The following is a 15,089-nucleotide window of genomic DNA, read 5'->3' on the forward strand; positions in this document are numbered from 1 at the left end:
ATATACATTTGTGCTTGTTGATTCTGCAGGATCTTCTTCGCTGCTTACTGGGGCCAGGTATTGGATTTTTGTGTGATCTTGTTTCAGTCCTGTGAGGTTTTTATACCTGTGAGGTGAGGGAGGCAAGTTGGGCATATGAAGAGATTTGCCCAAGGTTTCCATAGTAAGGAAGAAGCTAGTTTTCAAACCCAAGCTTGTTCAGTTCCAATCCCATGCTCTTTCTGCTACCCAAGACCTGGTAGACGGTTCTACGCAATCCAGATGCTAGGGCCCCATCCAAGACCTACTGAATCGGAATTCTAGAAGAGGAACCTGGACGTCCACCTCCTGCACGCAATGGTCTGAATCCTTACGGGGGGATCAAGAAGATGGGGCTTGTAAAAGGCCAGTGTCTCTGGCCTGCTGGGCTCACTTGGAGCAACTCAATCATGAAACTCTATGCTTGGTGGTATCCCGTCTTACCATCTGGTAGCTGCAAAGAAGGTAGAGTCTGGCATGGGAACCTGAGCAAGCCTTGGGGCCAGATCCACAGGAGCCTTTGCTTTGAGAGGAACTCCTGTTACCATGGCAACTGCAGTCCACATCTCATCTCTAGGAACGCTGGATGCCATGTTTGTAGAGCCAAGGAAGGGAATAGCGAGTTGTGAGTGTGAGGCAGCTCTGCTAAGCTTCCTAAGAAAGACGGGGAGGCAAGAGGAAAGAAGGAAGCTTTGGGGGAACTGGAATTGTCCCTTTACAGAGAAAACTGAGGCACCCTCAGAGCCATCGTTATGCCTGGGATGAATGAATAGATACATAGTCAATGGCCAGCTGCCCTCCCATGTCCATTCGGGACTGAACAGGAGAAAGCGGGGTGGGGGGACATAATGGCAGCGGCCATGTACCACGTCCTAAGCATGTTACATCTGTTATCCATGCACCCCCTCAAAGCGATCCAATGTGGCTTATGTATTATGCCCAGTGCCGGGTTAAAACTGAAGTCTAGCAGGGCTCAGTGACTTTCCCAAGGTCACACAGCTAGTGATCGACAGAGATGGGTTCGGATCACTATTCTGTCTGTCCCCAAAGTCTCCGTTCTAAATCATGAAAAAAGAATTTCCTGTTTGTTTCCAGTTTGGCTATCACAGATAAGTTTACTATGAACATGTACCTAAAATTCTTTATACGAACATACGGTTTCTTGTTCTAAATGAATGACTGTACCCATTTGTATTCCCATCAACAGTATGGGAGCAGTCCAGTCCCCCTGTATTCCTCACCGGTACTTGGTTGGTATGATCAGTACTTTGAGTATTACCTGTTTTTTTTTTTTTTAATTTTATTCATTTATTTATTTTTTTATGGCTGTGTTGGGTCTTCGTTTCTGTGCGAGGGCTTTCTCTAGTTGTGGCAAGCGGGGGCCGCTCTTCATCGCGGTGTGCGGGCCTCTCACTATCGCGGCCTCTCTTGTTGCAGAGCACAAGCTCCAGACGCGCAGGCTCAGTAGTTGTGGCTCACGGGCCCAGTTGCTCCGCGGCATGTGGGATCTTCCCAGACCAGGGCTCGAACCCGTGTCCCCTGCATTGGCAGGCGGATTCTCAACCACTGCGCCACCAGGGAAGCCCTTACCTGTTTTAAAAGTGTGGAGATGTATCTCACTATGGTTTGATTGCATTTCCCTAATGATTCATGATGTTGAACATTTTTGTGCTCATTTGCCAGGTGTATGTCTTCTTTGATTAAATGTCTGTTCTTTTATTAGTAACTGAGAAGACAATAAAAAAAACTTGAAAATAAAAAAAAATTTCCCAAGAGTGGCACGTGTGAAGCTGATGCATTGGTGCTGGGAAGGCTGTGGACCCTCCTACTCCCGGGGTCATCCCATGTACGCTTACTTCCCTAATACCTGCTCCAGGCCCCAGCACGTGGTACAAGTTCAGCAAGTGTTAATGGAATTGAATGCAGAACAGCAATAGACTCTTTTCTCAGCTTTCAGGAAAACATCGCTCACACGCCCTCACTTTCCTGAGCAGGAGAGTAAGACGGGGAGTTCCAGAAACAGATCATACCCCAAAGCCGGTGGTGTACCTTGATTTGATCTTTGAGTTTCCTCTCACTGCAGATTATGAACTGTTGTCTTTTACCTCCCCTGGGTTTGGTGATGGGAAGGAGGGGAATTCAATCTGGCACATAGGGCGGAGGTCATGCAGGTGAGCATCTTCTGTTATATAATATGGTGAGAAATACAAGCTAAAAAGTCTGGATTTCTCTGACCTGCGTGACTGAGGACCTTTGGGGCTGGGACTCTTGAAGCCTTTGTCATCACTTTTCTCTGTCAATCACGTGCTGCTTTAGCTTGGTCTGCTATAGCAAAATACCATAGACTAGGTGGTTTAAATGTTTGTGGCTTAAACAACGAACATTTGTTTCTCACGTTTCTGGAGGCTAAGAAGTCCAAGATCAAGGTGCCAACAGCTTCTGTGTCTGGTAAGGGTCCTCTTCCTGGTCTGCAGACAGCCGCCTTCTTGCTCTATCCTCACACGATAGAGAGATCTTATGTCTCTTGCTTTTTTTTTTTTTTCCATCATGAGGGCTCCACCCTCATAACCTCGTCTATCCCAAATTATCTCTCAAAGCCCCCACTTCCTAACGCCATCACAGTGGGGATTAGGGCTTCGAATATGAATTTATTCATATAAATATGAATTTTTAGGAAGACATACACATTCAGTCCATAGCCTGTGCATTGAGTTTTCCTTGTGTCCCTAAGCCCTTCCTAGGTATGATGAGAGAGAATGAAAACAAACAAACAAAAATCCTGTAAAATAAGTTAAATAAGCCTAAGACACCAAGTTGCTGACTTTCTCTTGGATTCCCAGGGGGGAGAAGTCAGCCCAACCTTCCTGGGTTTCGAAAGTCCCCAGTGGGTACAGCCTGGTCTAGTCACATAGCCATCGATGCCAGTCACCTCTGGAAGCGAGGACCACACTGTCCAACAAAGCCCCCAGGACAGCCTCAGTCTCTGCGACAAAATAAACTCAACCTAACCTCTCCAAGTCCCTTCAAAGGCAGGACACAGCTATTCCCTCTGAATCAAGTCATAAGCTATTTGTGAGAGCCAGTGCTATGTTCTTTCCAATTTTAATGGAATTATAGACTGTTTGTCTTTTCTTTCCAGTTGTTTTAATAATTGCTCTCCATCGAGTTTGGGACTGCTTGTACACACTGCTATATTTAAAATAGATAACCAACAAGGACCTACTGTATAGCACAGGGAACTCAGCTCAGTACTCTGTAATAAACTAAACAGGAAAAGAATTTGAAACGGAATAGATATACGTACATGTATAACCAAATCACTTGGCTGTACACCTGAAACTAACACAACGTTGTTAATCAACTATATTCCAATATAAAATAAAAATTAAAAAAAAAAGCATTTCAGAGGTTTACTGTTCCACTAAAGATCACTAGCTATTAGTAAATAAAACTAGTATTATACTTAAAAAAAAATTGCTCTCCATCAACAACCTCAAGAGAGTCTTTCAAAGAAAAACATTCACTGTAGTCCCAGCACCCTCCCACTCGGGGCTCCTCCCCCTAAACTCCCTGGGGCTATTAGTCCTTGACTCCTCCAAGTAACCCGTTTCTCCTCTGGCCTCAGAACTGAAACAAGGGGGCTCAGGGAGTGCCGGAGCCAGCCTGTGTGGGAGAGTTGGTGGGGAAGGGGTGGAGCAGCTCCTGGCTGGGCTGCCAGACCTCATCTTGTCCTTGTTGTGGGGATGGTGGGCAGAATGCCATCTCAGGGGCTCCTGACCTAGGGAAGGACGGCTTCCTCACGGCTGCACATCTTTAGAGTCAGGGCCCTTTTGGGAATTGGTCCCTGGGGCTTGACTGAGTGCTGAGTTGCATCACCCTTGGAGGTGGGCTATCTAAGTTCAGGGCTGGCTGAGTGTGGTAGAGCTGGAAGGAGTTTGGAAGACCACCCGGGTTGTCAGAGCTCCCTGCCCCTCGCGTTTGGCATGGTCAGTCACTGAACCAGAAACCAGGATGTTGGATTCCAACCCAGTGGAGTAGAGTGGTTAAGAGTGTGGGTTCTTGAACCATGCAGCCTGGGTTTGGATCCTAGCGTTGTCATTTTCTTGCTGTGTCATCTTGAGCAAATTACTACTAAACTTTTTTGCACCTTGGTTTCCCCACTTTGTGGACTTGCTGTGAGAATTAAACTGGTTAATTCATCTAAAGTATTTTTAAAAGGCCTGGTATGTGAAAGTACTGAATACATGTCAGCTGTATCACTGAGCTGTGCCAGGAGGTTGTGGTGGGTACTTGGCATGTCTTGGGGCCTCCCCTTTCCCCATCAGAGCAATGGGAAGAATCACAAAGTCCTTCCCTTATCTCTCTACATTTTGGACTCAAGATGCCTGAGATGGGTAATGGCTCCCATCGGTGTGGGATGGAAATAGAACACTAGTTACCCATCTGGTTGTCTCCCAAATGTCCATCTGCAAACTGGGAATGGCAGTCCAGTGCCCACCCAGTGAATCTCAGGACTAGAGGCCAGTGGATGTTTCTGGACAGCTGCCCTCTTTGAATATCTGGGCCCCAAGCTAGAGCCTGGGAGGCAGGTCCTCCTGGGTTCAACTAGCTTTCGTCATCCTTGCTCAGGACATGAAAGGCTGGTCTGCGTGAACACGATTCGTGGTGGTCTCCTGGCCAACAGTCCCATGCCACTCCCAAGATTTGTGGGCACTGCAGTCCCTGGGGCCTGGTCCCAATCCTGGAGGGGGGCACACCCCACCCCCACCCCAGCAGTGCCCTGGAGCAGCAGCTGGGCCAACTTGGGAGACCACTGCACTGGGAGTCTGTGGGCCTTGGGGTACACATGGGACGCTTAGAATTCAGTGGGACTGACAGCCACAAAACTGCTCATAAAAAAAATACGTAATCACCTGTGGCTGGGGGTCACAGAGGAAAAGCCCAGGGTACCATGAGAAGCTAGAACGAGGCATTGAACTTGGGTCCCTCTGGGTCCTGGAAGACCTTCAGAAGCTTAAAGCCAAGGCTGGGGCGGGAGCCCTGGGGAGAGAGAACTGTGTATCCTGCTTCCATCACTAAACCTTGCAACACGGTCTTCCCCTCACATCCTTAAAAACTCGTGGTAAATTTTTTTTTTGCAAAATTTTTAACATGCTGTGTTTTCCTAACCAATCCTTCGATCCCTTTTAGACAATTCAGTTGTCTCCTTGTCTCCAGTTTTGTTTTTGTTTTTTAACTATTAGAAGCCACGTGGCTGCAGGCTTTTTGTCTAACAAGGCAGCCGCTTAGGGCGCCCCGGCTGCACCATCTCTCTTAATCCTCACGGCAAGCCCTCAACGTGGGTGCTTGCTGCTCCCGTTTTACAGGAGGGCCACCGAGGCTCAGAGAGGTCAATGATTTGCCTGAGTCACACAGTTAGAAAGGGGTTCCGCTAGCAAAAAGAATCGAGAACTTTCCAATTCCGATGCGTGGACACTAACCGCTGTGTAGTGTGGTATTCTGGATCGTTTCTTTAGGATAGGTTCCCAGAAGCGGAATTACCGGATCAAAAGGGGCTGGTTTGTTCTTTTTTGTTTTTAAGGCTGTTGACACACGTGCTCACAAACACTTTGCACTGATATTAAGGAGAGAAAGATGAGCTTCTGGCCGACGCTGCCTGCCACGCTTCCCACACTGGTTCTTTTGGTGGGTTCCTCCCCCCACAGTTCTGTAGCCCTGCTCCACCGTGCCTCCCCCTCTATACAGCATCTCTGCATCCACCGTCCACTGGGTGAGCATCTACTATGCGCCCACGTGTTCCTCGACACACCTGGTGGAGCCAGGGCCGAGGGTGCCCTCAGTGGCAGCTGATGTCTATCTCACCCCCATATGGGTGTGTGGCCAGGCCGGCATCCCACAGCTCCTACAGGGACCTGAAACTCTCCCTGCCAGCCTTGCTCTGACACTGGGCCGGCCAGCTGGGGTCTTGGCTGGGAGAACACCCCCCTTTCCTTCAGTGTCTGTGCCTCCTCCCTCCCTGTGTCTCTCACCTTCCAAAAGGTACGGGGAAATCCCATGGGCCTGGGTGACCCAGGAAGGGGACGAGTGGCCCATTTTCTCAGGCTCCGGGCAAGGTGGCTCTGCAGTGCTTTCATTTTCCCCATGCTCTGTCTCCTTCACTTCATCTTCGCCTGGCATCTTCCTCTTGATGCCCTAGCCAGCGTCCTGCTCGACTCTGCTTGGGACCAGCCTAAAAAAGCTGCCACCTTCCTTGGGGGGGCTGGGTAGCTCTCCCAACTTCTTTCTCCTCCCAGTCAGAAACCCGCCCCTCCCTCCCTTGTCCCTCTTGCTCCATAACTTTCCAGAATGTGAGGCTCAACCCAAGATGGTTTTCTGGGCACACAGGAGAATTCCAAGTGGTAAATGAACTGAGCATTAAATAACACTGAACAAAGAGGTAAAAAAGGTATTTAATTATTTTATTTTCAATGCTCTGTCCTCCTCAGAGATCATCTGATCTCCTCAAAGAGTCTCTATTTGATGATGACATGTCTTTCAATATTTCTAACTTGGCTTTATTTCTAGTGTACTTATTTTTACAATTCCCTTGTATTGTAGGCAAGCAATACAAAAAGCCCATTTATCTTGTTATCTTTTCCAGTTTTTCTGCATATCTACCTCTGTACCTAATCGTTTTTTTTTAAAGGAATTCCTTTATTTTTATTATTTATTAATTAATTAATTTATTTATTTATTTTTGGCTGTGTTGGGTCTTCGTTTCTGTGCGAGGGCTTTCTCTAGTTGCGGCAAGCAGGGGCCACTCTTCATTGCGGTGAGTGGGCCTCTCACTGTCGCGGCCTCTCTTGTTGCGGGACACAGGCTCCAGACGCGCAGGCTCAGTACTGGCTCATGGGCCCAGTTGCTCCACGGCACGTGGGATCTTCCCAGACCAGGGCTCGAACCAGGGCTTAAACCAAGTCCAGGACACTTAAGTGCAGGTCACACGGCCACGGAGCTGGCCCTGCTCTGTCCTTCCCTTGAAGCCCTCCTTTTTTATGGGGGGTTGCCTTTTTTTGGCTTGCAGGATATTTGTTCCCCGACCAGGGATTGAACCCGCCCCCTTGGCATTGAAAGCGCAAAGTCCTAACCACTGGACCGCCAGGGAATTTCCACCCACCTTTCTAATTTACCCATTTTCATAACTTGGTCTGTGTTCTTCCATACTTTCCTCCATGTTCACATAATCATACCAGTTCGTAAGAGTGGTTTTTTGGCCATTGTTTTACAAAAGTTGTATCATATTGTATTTTCTTCTTTGTATCTTGCTTCCTTACTCAACAGAGCATGGAACTCCCGCCAACTGGTATAAACCTATTTCATTCTTTATGAAGGTTGCATAAGATGCCATGCTGTAAATAGACCATATTTATTCTGCAACTTTCCCAACAGATGGGCATTCACTCTTTCCAATTGTTTGCTGTTCAAAAAACTGCAATGTATACTCTTACATTCGGGCATCTTTGCGTCGTAAAGCAAATTCACAGGATAGGGTAAAGGCTCCTTTTCAAATAAATTTGTTGCAGCAAAAACGAGAATTAAATTTATAGAAAGGTGTGAAGCACAGGGCCAGGAAAAGGCAGTAACAAGGTCTGGGAAGTGCCAATCCCGCGCTGGGTTCTCTGTGAACCGAGGCCTGGATGGAAGGAGGCTGAGAGGTAACTTCTGTTCCTGCGCACAGAAGTCAAAACACAAAAGCCAGTCTCCCTTGTTGGGATAGGGGACAGGAAAATGCCTCTGACACAGAAAACAAACCCTTGAGTATATCTGGTATCAGTAAACTGCCACGGCGATGGCCGCCCTTGGAGCTGGCGGCCCCTGCTCACTCTTTCATTCATTCAGTCAATCAGCAAACACTGTGTTGGGCGCTCTGGGGTATGGGGCTGACCCGGCCTTTGGCTCTGCCCTCCAGGGTTTTCTGATCTGGCAGAAAACATGTGTGCCTTTATGCATGAGAAATAGTTTCTCAAACCAGAGACAGGTATACAGAGGCACGCAGAGACCCCCCCCCCCAGACACATAGGCAGTCACAACAACGTACACACTCACATATACACGCAGAGACATACACATAATGGTACACACACTGTCACAACCACATACACACACACACACCCCACAATCACACACACACGCACCGCAGCCAGCACCCCAGTCCCTCCAGCCCCCTCCCCACCCCAGCACAGGGAGAAATAATAACAACTGCACAGGAGCACTGGGACCATTGCTGTGGGAACCGGGGTTCTGAAATCCTAACTTGGGAGCATTTGAATCCTCGCTCTGACTATGACATTAGCTGCAGAGTTTGTGCTCTGAATTCTGAGTCATTTCCCACTCAGGGGTCCGGCTGGGCAGCCAACCGGGGAGTCAGTGAGGACAGGCGATTAAAGGCTTGATTACTTCTGTCTGAGTGAGGGAGTAGCCCAGTTGGGTGCTTATAGGAGAGCTGTGTCTGCAGGGGTGTGTGTGTGTGTGTGTGTGTGTGTGTGTGTGTGTGTGTGTGTGTACGTTCATCTAGGTGTGAGTCCATGGAATATTCTCAGGTGAGGCTGAGAATGTATAGCAGTCATGCCTGAATCTTCAGCCCCTGCAGCAGTCAGGCCAGGTCAGGCTAGGCTGTGATAATAAGTACATCTCAAAATCTTCATGGCTTAACACTAGAAAGGCTCACTTCCTGCACAAAGTTCAAGGTGGGTCAAGGTCAACGTCCCCCTCCACCTTGTCTTTGCATCGGGAACCCAGGGCCTCTAATTTGGCCACAACAGAGCAGGAAGAGATGGAAGAGGCTCACTGCCTCTTACCTACCTTGGTCCAGCAGTGGGTACACGTCCTTCTGCCTAGACGTCAATGGCCCCAACCTAAGGGCAGGAGAACCCAGAAGTGTAGAGGAGCTCCTTTATGAGCACTACGGTCCCAGCCATAACCCTCCTTTTATGTTTCTGCCAACCGAAATACCCCTGCCCGGCATGGATCCAATTCCTCGGAGACAGTTCAAATCCTGGCTCTGTCACTTGCTAGCTGGGTGGCTTCAGGCCATGTATCAGCCAGGGTCCCAACAGGAAACAGGTGGCACGCTCAAAATAGGAGTTTGAAGGGGTCTTATTTAGAAAAGGACTATTTAGAAAGGCTAATGCAGTAACCAGGAGCTCGGAGCAGCTGAGCTGTCATCACCCTGAGCCTGAGGAGACAAGACCACAGAGTGGTCATTGAGACCCGGAAGGAGAAAGTCAAGGAGAAGTGACCCCGTGGAGAGGACCAGTGACTTTCAGATGAGGGACACAACCTGCCCAAGGGATCCCACCGGGAGGGAACCAGGAGGATAAACACCACGACTTCACGCTCTTCCTTCCCTCCTCTCTCTGCTGGGGCTCCCCATTGGCTGAGCCCAACAGAAGCCCAAGTGCCCTGGAAGATGCTGATTTAGTCGAAACAAGTCAGCCTCCCAGGGCAAAGTGGACAGAGTCTCTGGAGGGACAAATGGACACAATCTGGCACAGTCAATTGCTTTCTATTCTCTGGGCCTCCCTTTCCTAATTTCTAAAAAGTGGATGCTAATACCTACCTCACCTTGTTGTTGAAGGAAAATGGAATAACATACGCAAAGACCTGGCATATAATCGGTCCTCAGCCAATGTTAGTTTCTTAGTGTCTGAAAGTACGTCATAGTCCAATGGTTCCCAGCTCAGGATGCTCCAATTACCCTAAAGTCTGGTATGAATTTCTCAGACAAATTTTCCAAACCGAAAAGGTTTTTACTGATAATAACTCCCATTTTTGAGCTTCTTCTGTATGTGAAGTATTTTACAGGTATTACCTCCTTTTAGACTCACTAAACTTTTGCAAGTGTTATGCCAACAAATTGGGACTGTGGCCGAGAGCAGTTAGTAACCCCTCCACGGTCACTCAGCCAGTAAGTGGGTCTGGCCCCAAAGCCACAGTTGTTCCTCTCTGTTCTCCTCTGATTTCTGAGGATGCGTGCACGATTAGTAGATGAAGTGCAGGATGCTGCAACTCCAAAGCTTGAGAATTTCCCTACCTCGAAAGGAGGTAAGTGCACCCAAGGTCGAGGACCCTGTCCTACCAGAGGTCCCGTGTAGCCACAGAAGGCTCCAGAATGTGCCCCCTACCCTTCAAGGCACCTGTGTGCCCTCCAGGCCTGAGCTCACTCACCCACCACGGCTGTTGCTGGTTAATTTCAGGTCACCCAAGTCCAGCCCCATCTGGCCAGCCCAACACCACCAGTGAAGAGAGCCAGCTCTCGGAGCCAGGTGAGGAAACAATCTTGCGGGGCTCACAGTCAGATTTCTGAGACCAAGTAGGTGGTCTGTTGGGGTGATGGGAAAGGGAAGTGGGTTTTTATGGTACCAGGGAGGCTCCCTGACTTCAGACAACACTTCTCCTTCCTGACGCAATGCCTGAGGCTCCGCCACTAGATTCTCTTTGAGACCTTAGCGCCGCCATCTTTGGGAGGCCACTGATCAAAGGTCAGGCACCTGTGGGCAAGGTATTCAGCGGGCATTTGAAGGGGATTTGTTGAGAACAAGCTGAGTGGTGGGGTTCCATCAGATGGGTCCTCAATGAACTCAACAGGTATTTAAGGACCTACTCTGTGCAAAGTTGTGTGCAACCCTGGGCAAAAACAGGAGGTGATTCCCCAAGGAGGGGCTCTGGGGAAGGGGGAACCACCGTGCACTGAGGCCGCCCATCTTCAACCCCGTCACCAACCGCACGTCCATCCTCCAAGGTTCCGGTGTCACAATGGCAGCCTCCATGGTAGTGCCCTCAGAATAGCGGAGGGGCCTGGGAGGGGAAGCATGGCACCCACAGTAGCGGGGGAGAGGGCCTCTCGACCCAGAACCCTGCCCTCCTTTCACACAAGGGTGACTCTGGAGACAGAGGCAAGAAAGAAGAGTTTGTGGGGACTGGACACCCCAGGGCTAACCTCCAGTCACCTTCGGCCCTACCTTCTCCTGTCTCTAAGGAGGACCAAAGGGTCAGGGGATGAGGCAGCCCAGCCCCATTTTGCAGACTGGAAGGCTGAGGCTCAGAGCGGGTAGGGTATGGTCCAAGGTCAGCAGATCAGTGGTGGGACCCTTGGCAGCTGTCTGCCTCTACCTCCATCCCTGAGGTCAGCAGAATCCGAATCAGCCGAGGCTCAGCTAGGGTCTGGCCCTTCCAGGGGAGCGACTCCAGGTCCGCCTGATGAACGGTAGCAGCCGCTGCAACGGGACGGTGGAGGTCTGGTTCGGGCAGTCCTGGGAGCCCGCATGCGGGGCACTCTGGGACCTCCGCGCCTCCGAGGCCGTGTGCCGCTCGCTGGGCTGCGGCCGGGCGGAGCCGCTGGAACAGCCCGCCCTGCCGACCCCGGCGCTGCAGCCTGGTGCAGCCGCGGGAAACGCCAGCTGGGCCCCGAATACCACGTGGGCCCTGGCGCCCACCGTCCAGTGCAGCGGCCCCGAATGGCAGCTCTGCAAGGTGGTGGAGCACGCGTGCAGCAGCGACGAGAGGCCGGTCCAGGTCACCTGTGCAGGTACGAGCGGACCAACCCGCTCCCGCCGCCGGGCTCCTCCCTGTCCTACCTCCCAGTTCTTCGGCCACTGCCCCCGCCTCCTGTCCCCAGCCCTGGCCACTGGACCCAAGTCTCGCCCTCCAGACTTCTACCCCGACCCACCACCGACGCGAATACAATTGGTTCCCTCACCGGAGGGCTGCAGCGCCTCTACCCCTGGTACAGAAATATGCCAGGTTCCCAGGATCTCTTAGCACTGCCGCCCCCCAGCCCCAAGACCTGCTCTTCAGGCCCCGCCCACCCGGTCTCTTGCCCCACCCACCCGGTCTCTTGCCCCACCCACTAGTCTGCCGCTCAGCCTACCCCGCCCGCCGCCCTGAGACGATTCCTCAGCATCGCCCACCAGGTTACTAGCCCCTCCCAAAAGGCTCCCAGCCCCTCCCACTAGGTATCCAGCACCGCCCCTGGGTCCACAGTCTTGACCAGTTCCCCACCTCCGCCCCACCCCAGGTCCACAGCCCAGACAGGCAGTGTTCCCCAGTCTTGCCCACTGGGTTACCCGCCCCTCTCACTGGGTCCACAGCCCCAGGCACAACAATCCTCCCCCCCACTTCCCTTCCTCTCCCTCCTTCCTCACATCCACAAACCCCTTCTCCTATCCCCAGAAAACCTCGATTTGAAATTGGTGGGTGGTGGCAGCCCGTGCGAGGGCCGCGTGGAGATGCTGGAGCACGGACAGTGGGGTTCGGTGTGTGACGACACGTGGGACCTGGACGATGCCCACGTGGTGTGCCGGCAACTGAGCTGCGGCTGGGCGGTCCAGGCCCTGCCCGGCTTGCACTTTGCCCCTGGCCATGGACGCATCCACCGGGACCAAGTGAACTGTTCCGGGTCAGAGACCTACCTGTGGGACTGCCTGGGGCTGCCGGGAAACGGCTACTGTGGCCACAAGGAGGACGCCGGCGTGGTGTGCTCAGGTCAGTGGGCGATGCTGAACCACGGTTATCCAGCACTTACTGTAGGCCTGCTGGGCGCCAGGCCTGCAGTTAGTGCTGGAGAGATGGTCCCTGCCCATGGGAGGTCATAGTCCAAGAGGGAAGATGAGACCCAGACAAACATAATCGAGGAGAGAGGGTGGCAAATGCCTTAAGAAAGGAAGCCAGGTGGAGTTAAGAGACAGCAGGCAATCCAGAGCTGGAGCGCTAAGCCTGCCCACCTCCTGGAGTAGGTGACATTAGAGGTGAGGCTTTTTCTGAGCGGGAGTTGGTCACCTGGTTCAGAACAGCAAGAGGAGATGGAGGCTGGGAGGCGCTGTGGAGGCTGTCGGCAGCCCAGATGAGGATGGGAAGTTCTGGAGCCAGTGCTCCTCTTAATGTGCCCAAGAATGCGGAGGGAGGCAGATCTCACCCAATGTACATTCTGATTCAGTAGGTCTGAGGCAGGGCTTGAAATTCTGCATTTCTAACAAGATCCCAGGTGATAACGGAAGCTGCTGGTCCAAGGACCACATTTGAGCAGCCAGGATGTAGACAGCAGCAGGGTCAGCTGGAGCAGGTGGGGCAGATGAGAGGAGGGATGCAGAGGCAGGAGGGAGAGTACACAAGATCTGGAGACCGATTGGCTCTGGGGAGTTTGCATTTGTAGGTCGGGGCTGGTGGGGGTTTCGGCCCAAAGGATCCTGACCTGACTCTGACCCCCCCCACCCCCTGCAGAGCACCAGTCGTGGCGCCTGACCGGGGGCGCTGACCCCTGCGAGGGGCAGGTGGAGGTATACTTCCGAGGGGTCTGGAGCACAGTGTGTGACAGTACGTGGTACGAACCAGAGGCCAAGGTGCTCTGCCGGGACTTGGGCTGTGGGACTCTGGCCCGGGTGCCCAAGGGGCTGCCACACTCCCTGTCTGGCAAGATGTACTACTCATGCGAGGGAGGGGAGCCCACGCTCTCCGAGTGCTTCTGGCGGTTCAATAACTCCAACCTCTGCAGCCAATCACAGGCAGCCAGGGTCCTCTGCTCAGGTATCCCTCCTCCCCCCAACCCCACTCCCCCCCACCCCCAGATTTGGACCAGGAATTGCAACTGAATCCACAGCCTAAGAACTTATAGCCCAAGGACTACAGCTTGGGCTAGATCAGGAATGGCAAATACTGGCATAAGAGGGACCATTGCCCTTCCCATGCCCAGGCAGACATTACTGATTAATCAGGGCATTCTTTTCCCCAGATCCTTGACTCAGTCCCAGAATCATGAATCCAATCTTTATTAAGGCATTATTACATGCGAAGCAGTGTTCCCTATTGACTGGAGCCGGCTCAGGAGATAAAACCAATTTGCCATCCCAGGGCTGGTGATCATCATAGAAATAACATTAGGAGACACTAATAATATTAGCCACAGTGTCCGGAGCCCTAATCAGGTGCCAGGCATTGCTGGGCACTCAGTATATATTTCAGCAGAGCCTCCCATCTGCTCTATGAATTGGGTTTCACGAAGTCTAAGATGGCATTGATGATAAGGCACACTGTTATTATTTTATGTACCATAAAGGACAAAAATGCTGCCAAAATAAACTCTTGAAGTGCCATCAGTTGTAACGATACACGTCATCACCCTGATTTCTGAGGTGTTAAAATGTGAAAAAGCAAGAGCGTTAAACAAACACAGCGTTAGCATCTCTATGGAGTTCAGACACCAGGCTATGAATTCCAGCTCTGCCAATTACCAGCTGGGAGGCTTCGTCTTGTGAATATGTGGATGCTGATACCAGGCACTTCACAGGGTAGCCGGGAAGTCAGATAATATCCACCAAGGGACGTTGTAAGCCCCATCCCTTACCAGTCAAATGATCATGATAATAACGAGACTGTCAGATTCCCACCTCCTGAGGCAGGTGTGAAGACCAAATCCAATACTAGCTGGAAAAGGGAAATACTTGTGTTCTATAGCAGATTATACAGAAGGAAGGGCTAATTCTTTCATTCGCCCTTTATTTAAACCAAAAAAACCTTCCTGGCATTTAATCCATGAGATCCTCCTTATTGTGGGGTGTGGGAAAGACTCAGCCATGGGCCCCGGTGGGAACACACCCCCAGTTGCAGGCCACTTGTCTGTCTTGTCCAGTTTCTAGCACAAGGCCTGGCCACAGTAGGTGCTCGGGCACGTGTGCTGAGTGAATGAACAGTGCTTTCTGACAGGTGCCCGGAGCCTGCTCAATCTGTCCGCTTCTGAAATCCCTGCAAGTGGTCAGCCGGTCACTGTGGGTGAGTGTCCCTGGGGATGCAGTTTCTCAGAGGCTCAGGTGCATGCGTGTGTGTGTGTGTGTGTGTGTGCGTGTGTGTGTGTGTGTGTGTGTGTGTGTGTCTGCGGGAGGGGTCTGACGGTTTGTCCCCCATCCTCTACCTCCAGACAGTGAACTTGACTCCCCCCACCATCCCCGGGGCTCTCTGGCTGCTTCGTGCTCCTCTCACCTCGCCTGCCTCTATCATGTCAGCTCCACAGCTCCCTGAATCCTGATATTTCTTAGACAGGA

The 15,089-nt window shown here is 51.5% G+C and overlaps 1 protein-coding gene across 2 annotated transcripts in view; it reads left to right on the forward strand.

Moving 5' to 3' along the window:
• Nucleotides 1-15,089, forward strand: part of CD6 (CD6 molecule) — a 47,098-nt gene that overhangs the window by 18,540 nt on the left and 13,469 nt on the right. For both annotated transcript variants that reach the window (XR_014267813.1, XM_082476102.1), the window contains exons 2-6: nt 10,254-10,322; nt 11,234-11,584; nt 12,229-12,540; nt 13,276-13,578; nt 14,755-14,820. Coding sequence is in view for 1 of the 2 variants with exons in the window: in XM_082476102.1 (XP_082332228.1) it covers nt 10,254-10,322; nt 11,234-11,584; nt 12,229-12,540; nt 13,276-13,578; nt 14,755-14,820 (1,101 nt within the window). In the remaining variant the exon portion in view is untranslated. The remainder of the gene's footprint in view (nt 1-10,253; nt 10,323-11,233; nt 11,585-12,228; nt 12,541-13,275; nt 13,579-14,754; nt 14,821-15,089) is intronic.

Source organism: Balaenoptera physalus (genome assembly GCF_965194825.1).
Source record: "Balaenoptera physalus genome assembly, chromosome: 10".
In the NCBI taxonomy this organism is placed as follows: Eukaryota; Metazoa; Chordata; class Mammalia; order Artiodactyla; family Balaenopteridae; genus Balaenoptera; species Balaenoptera physalus.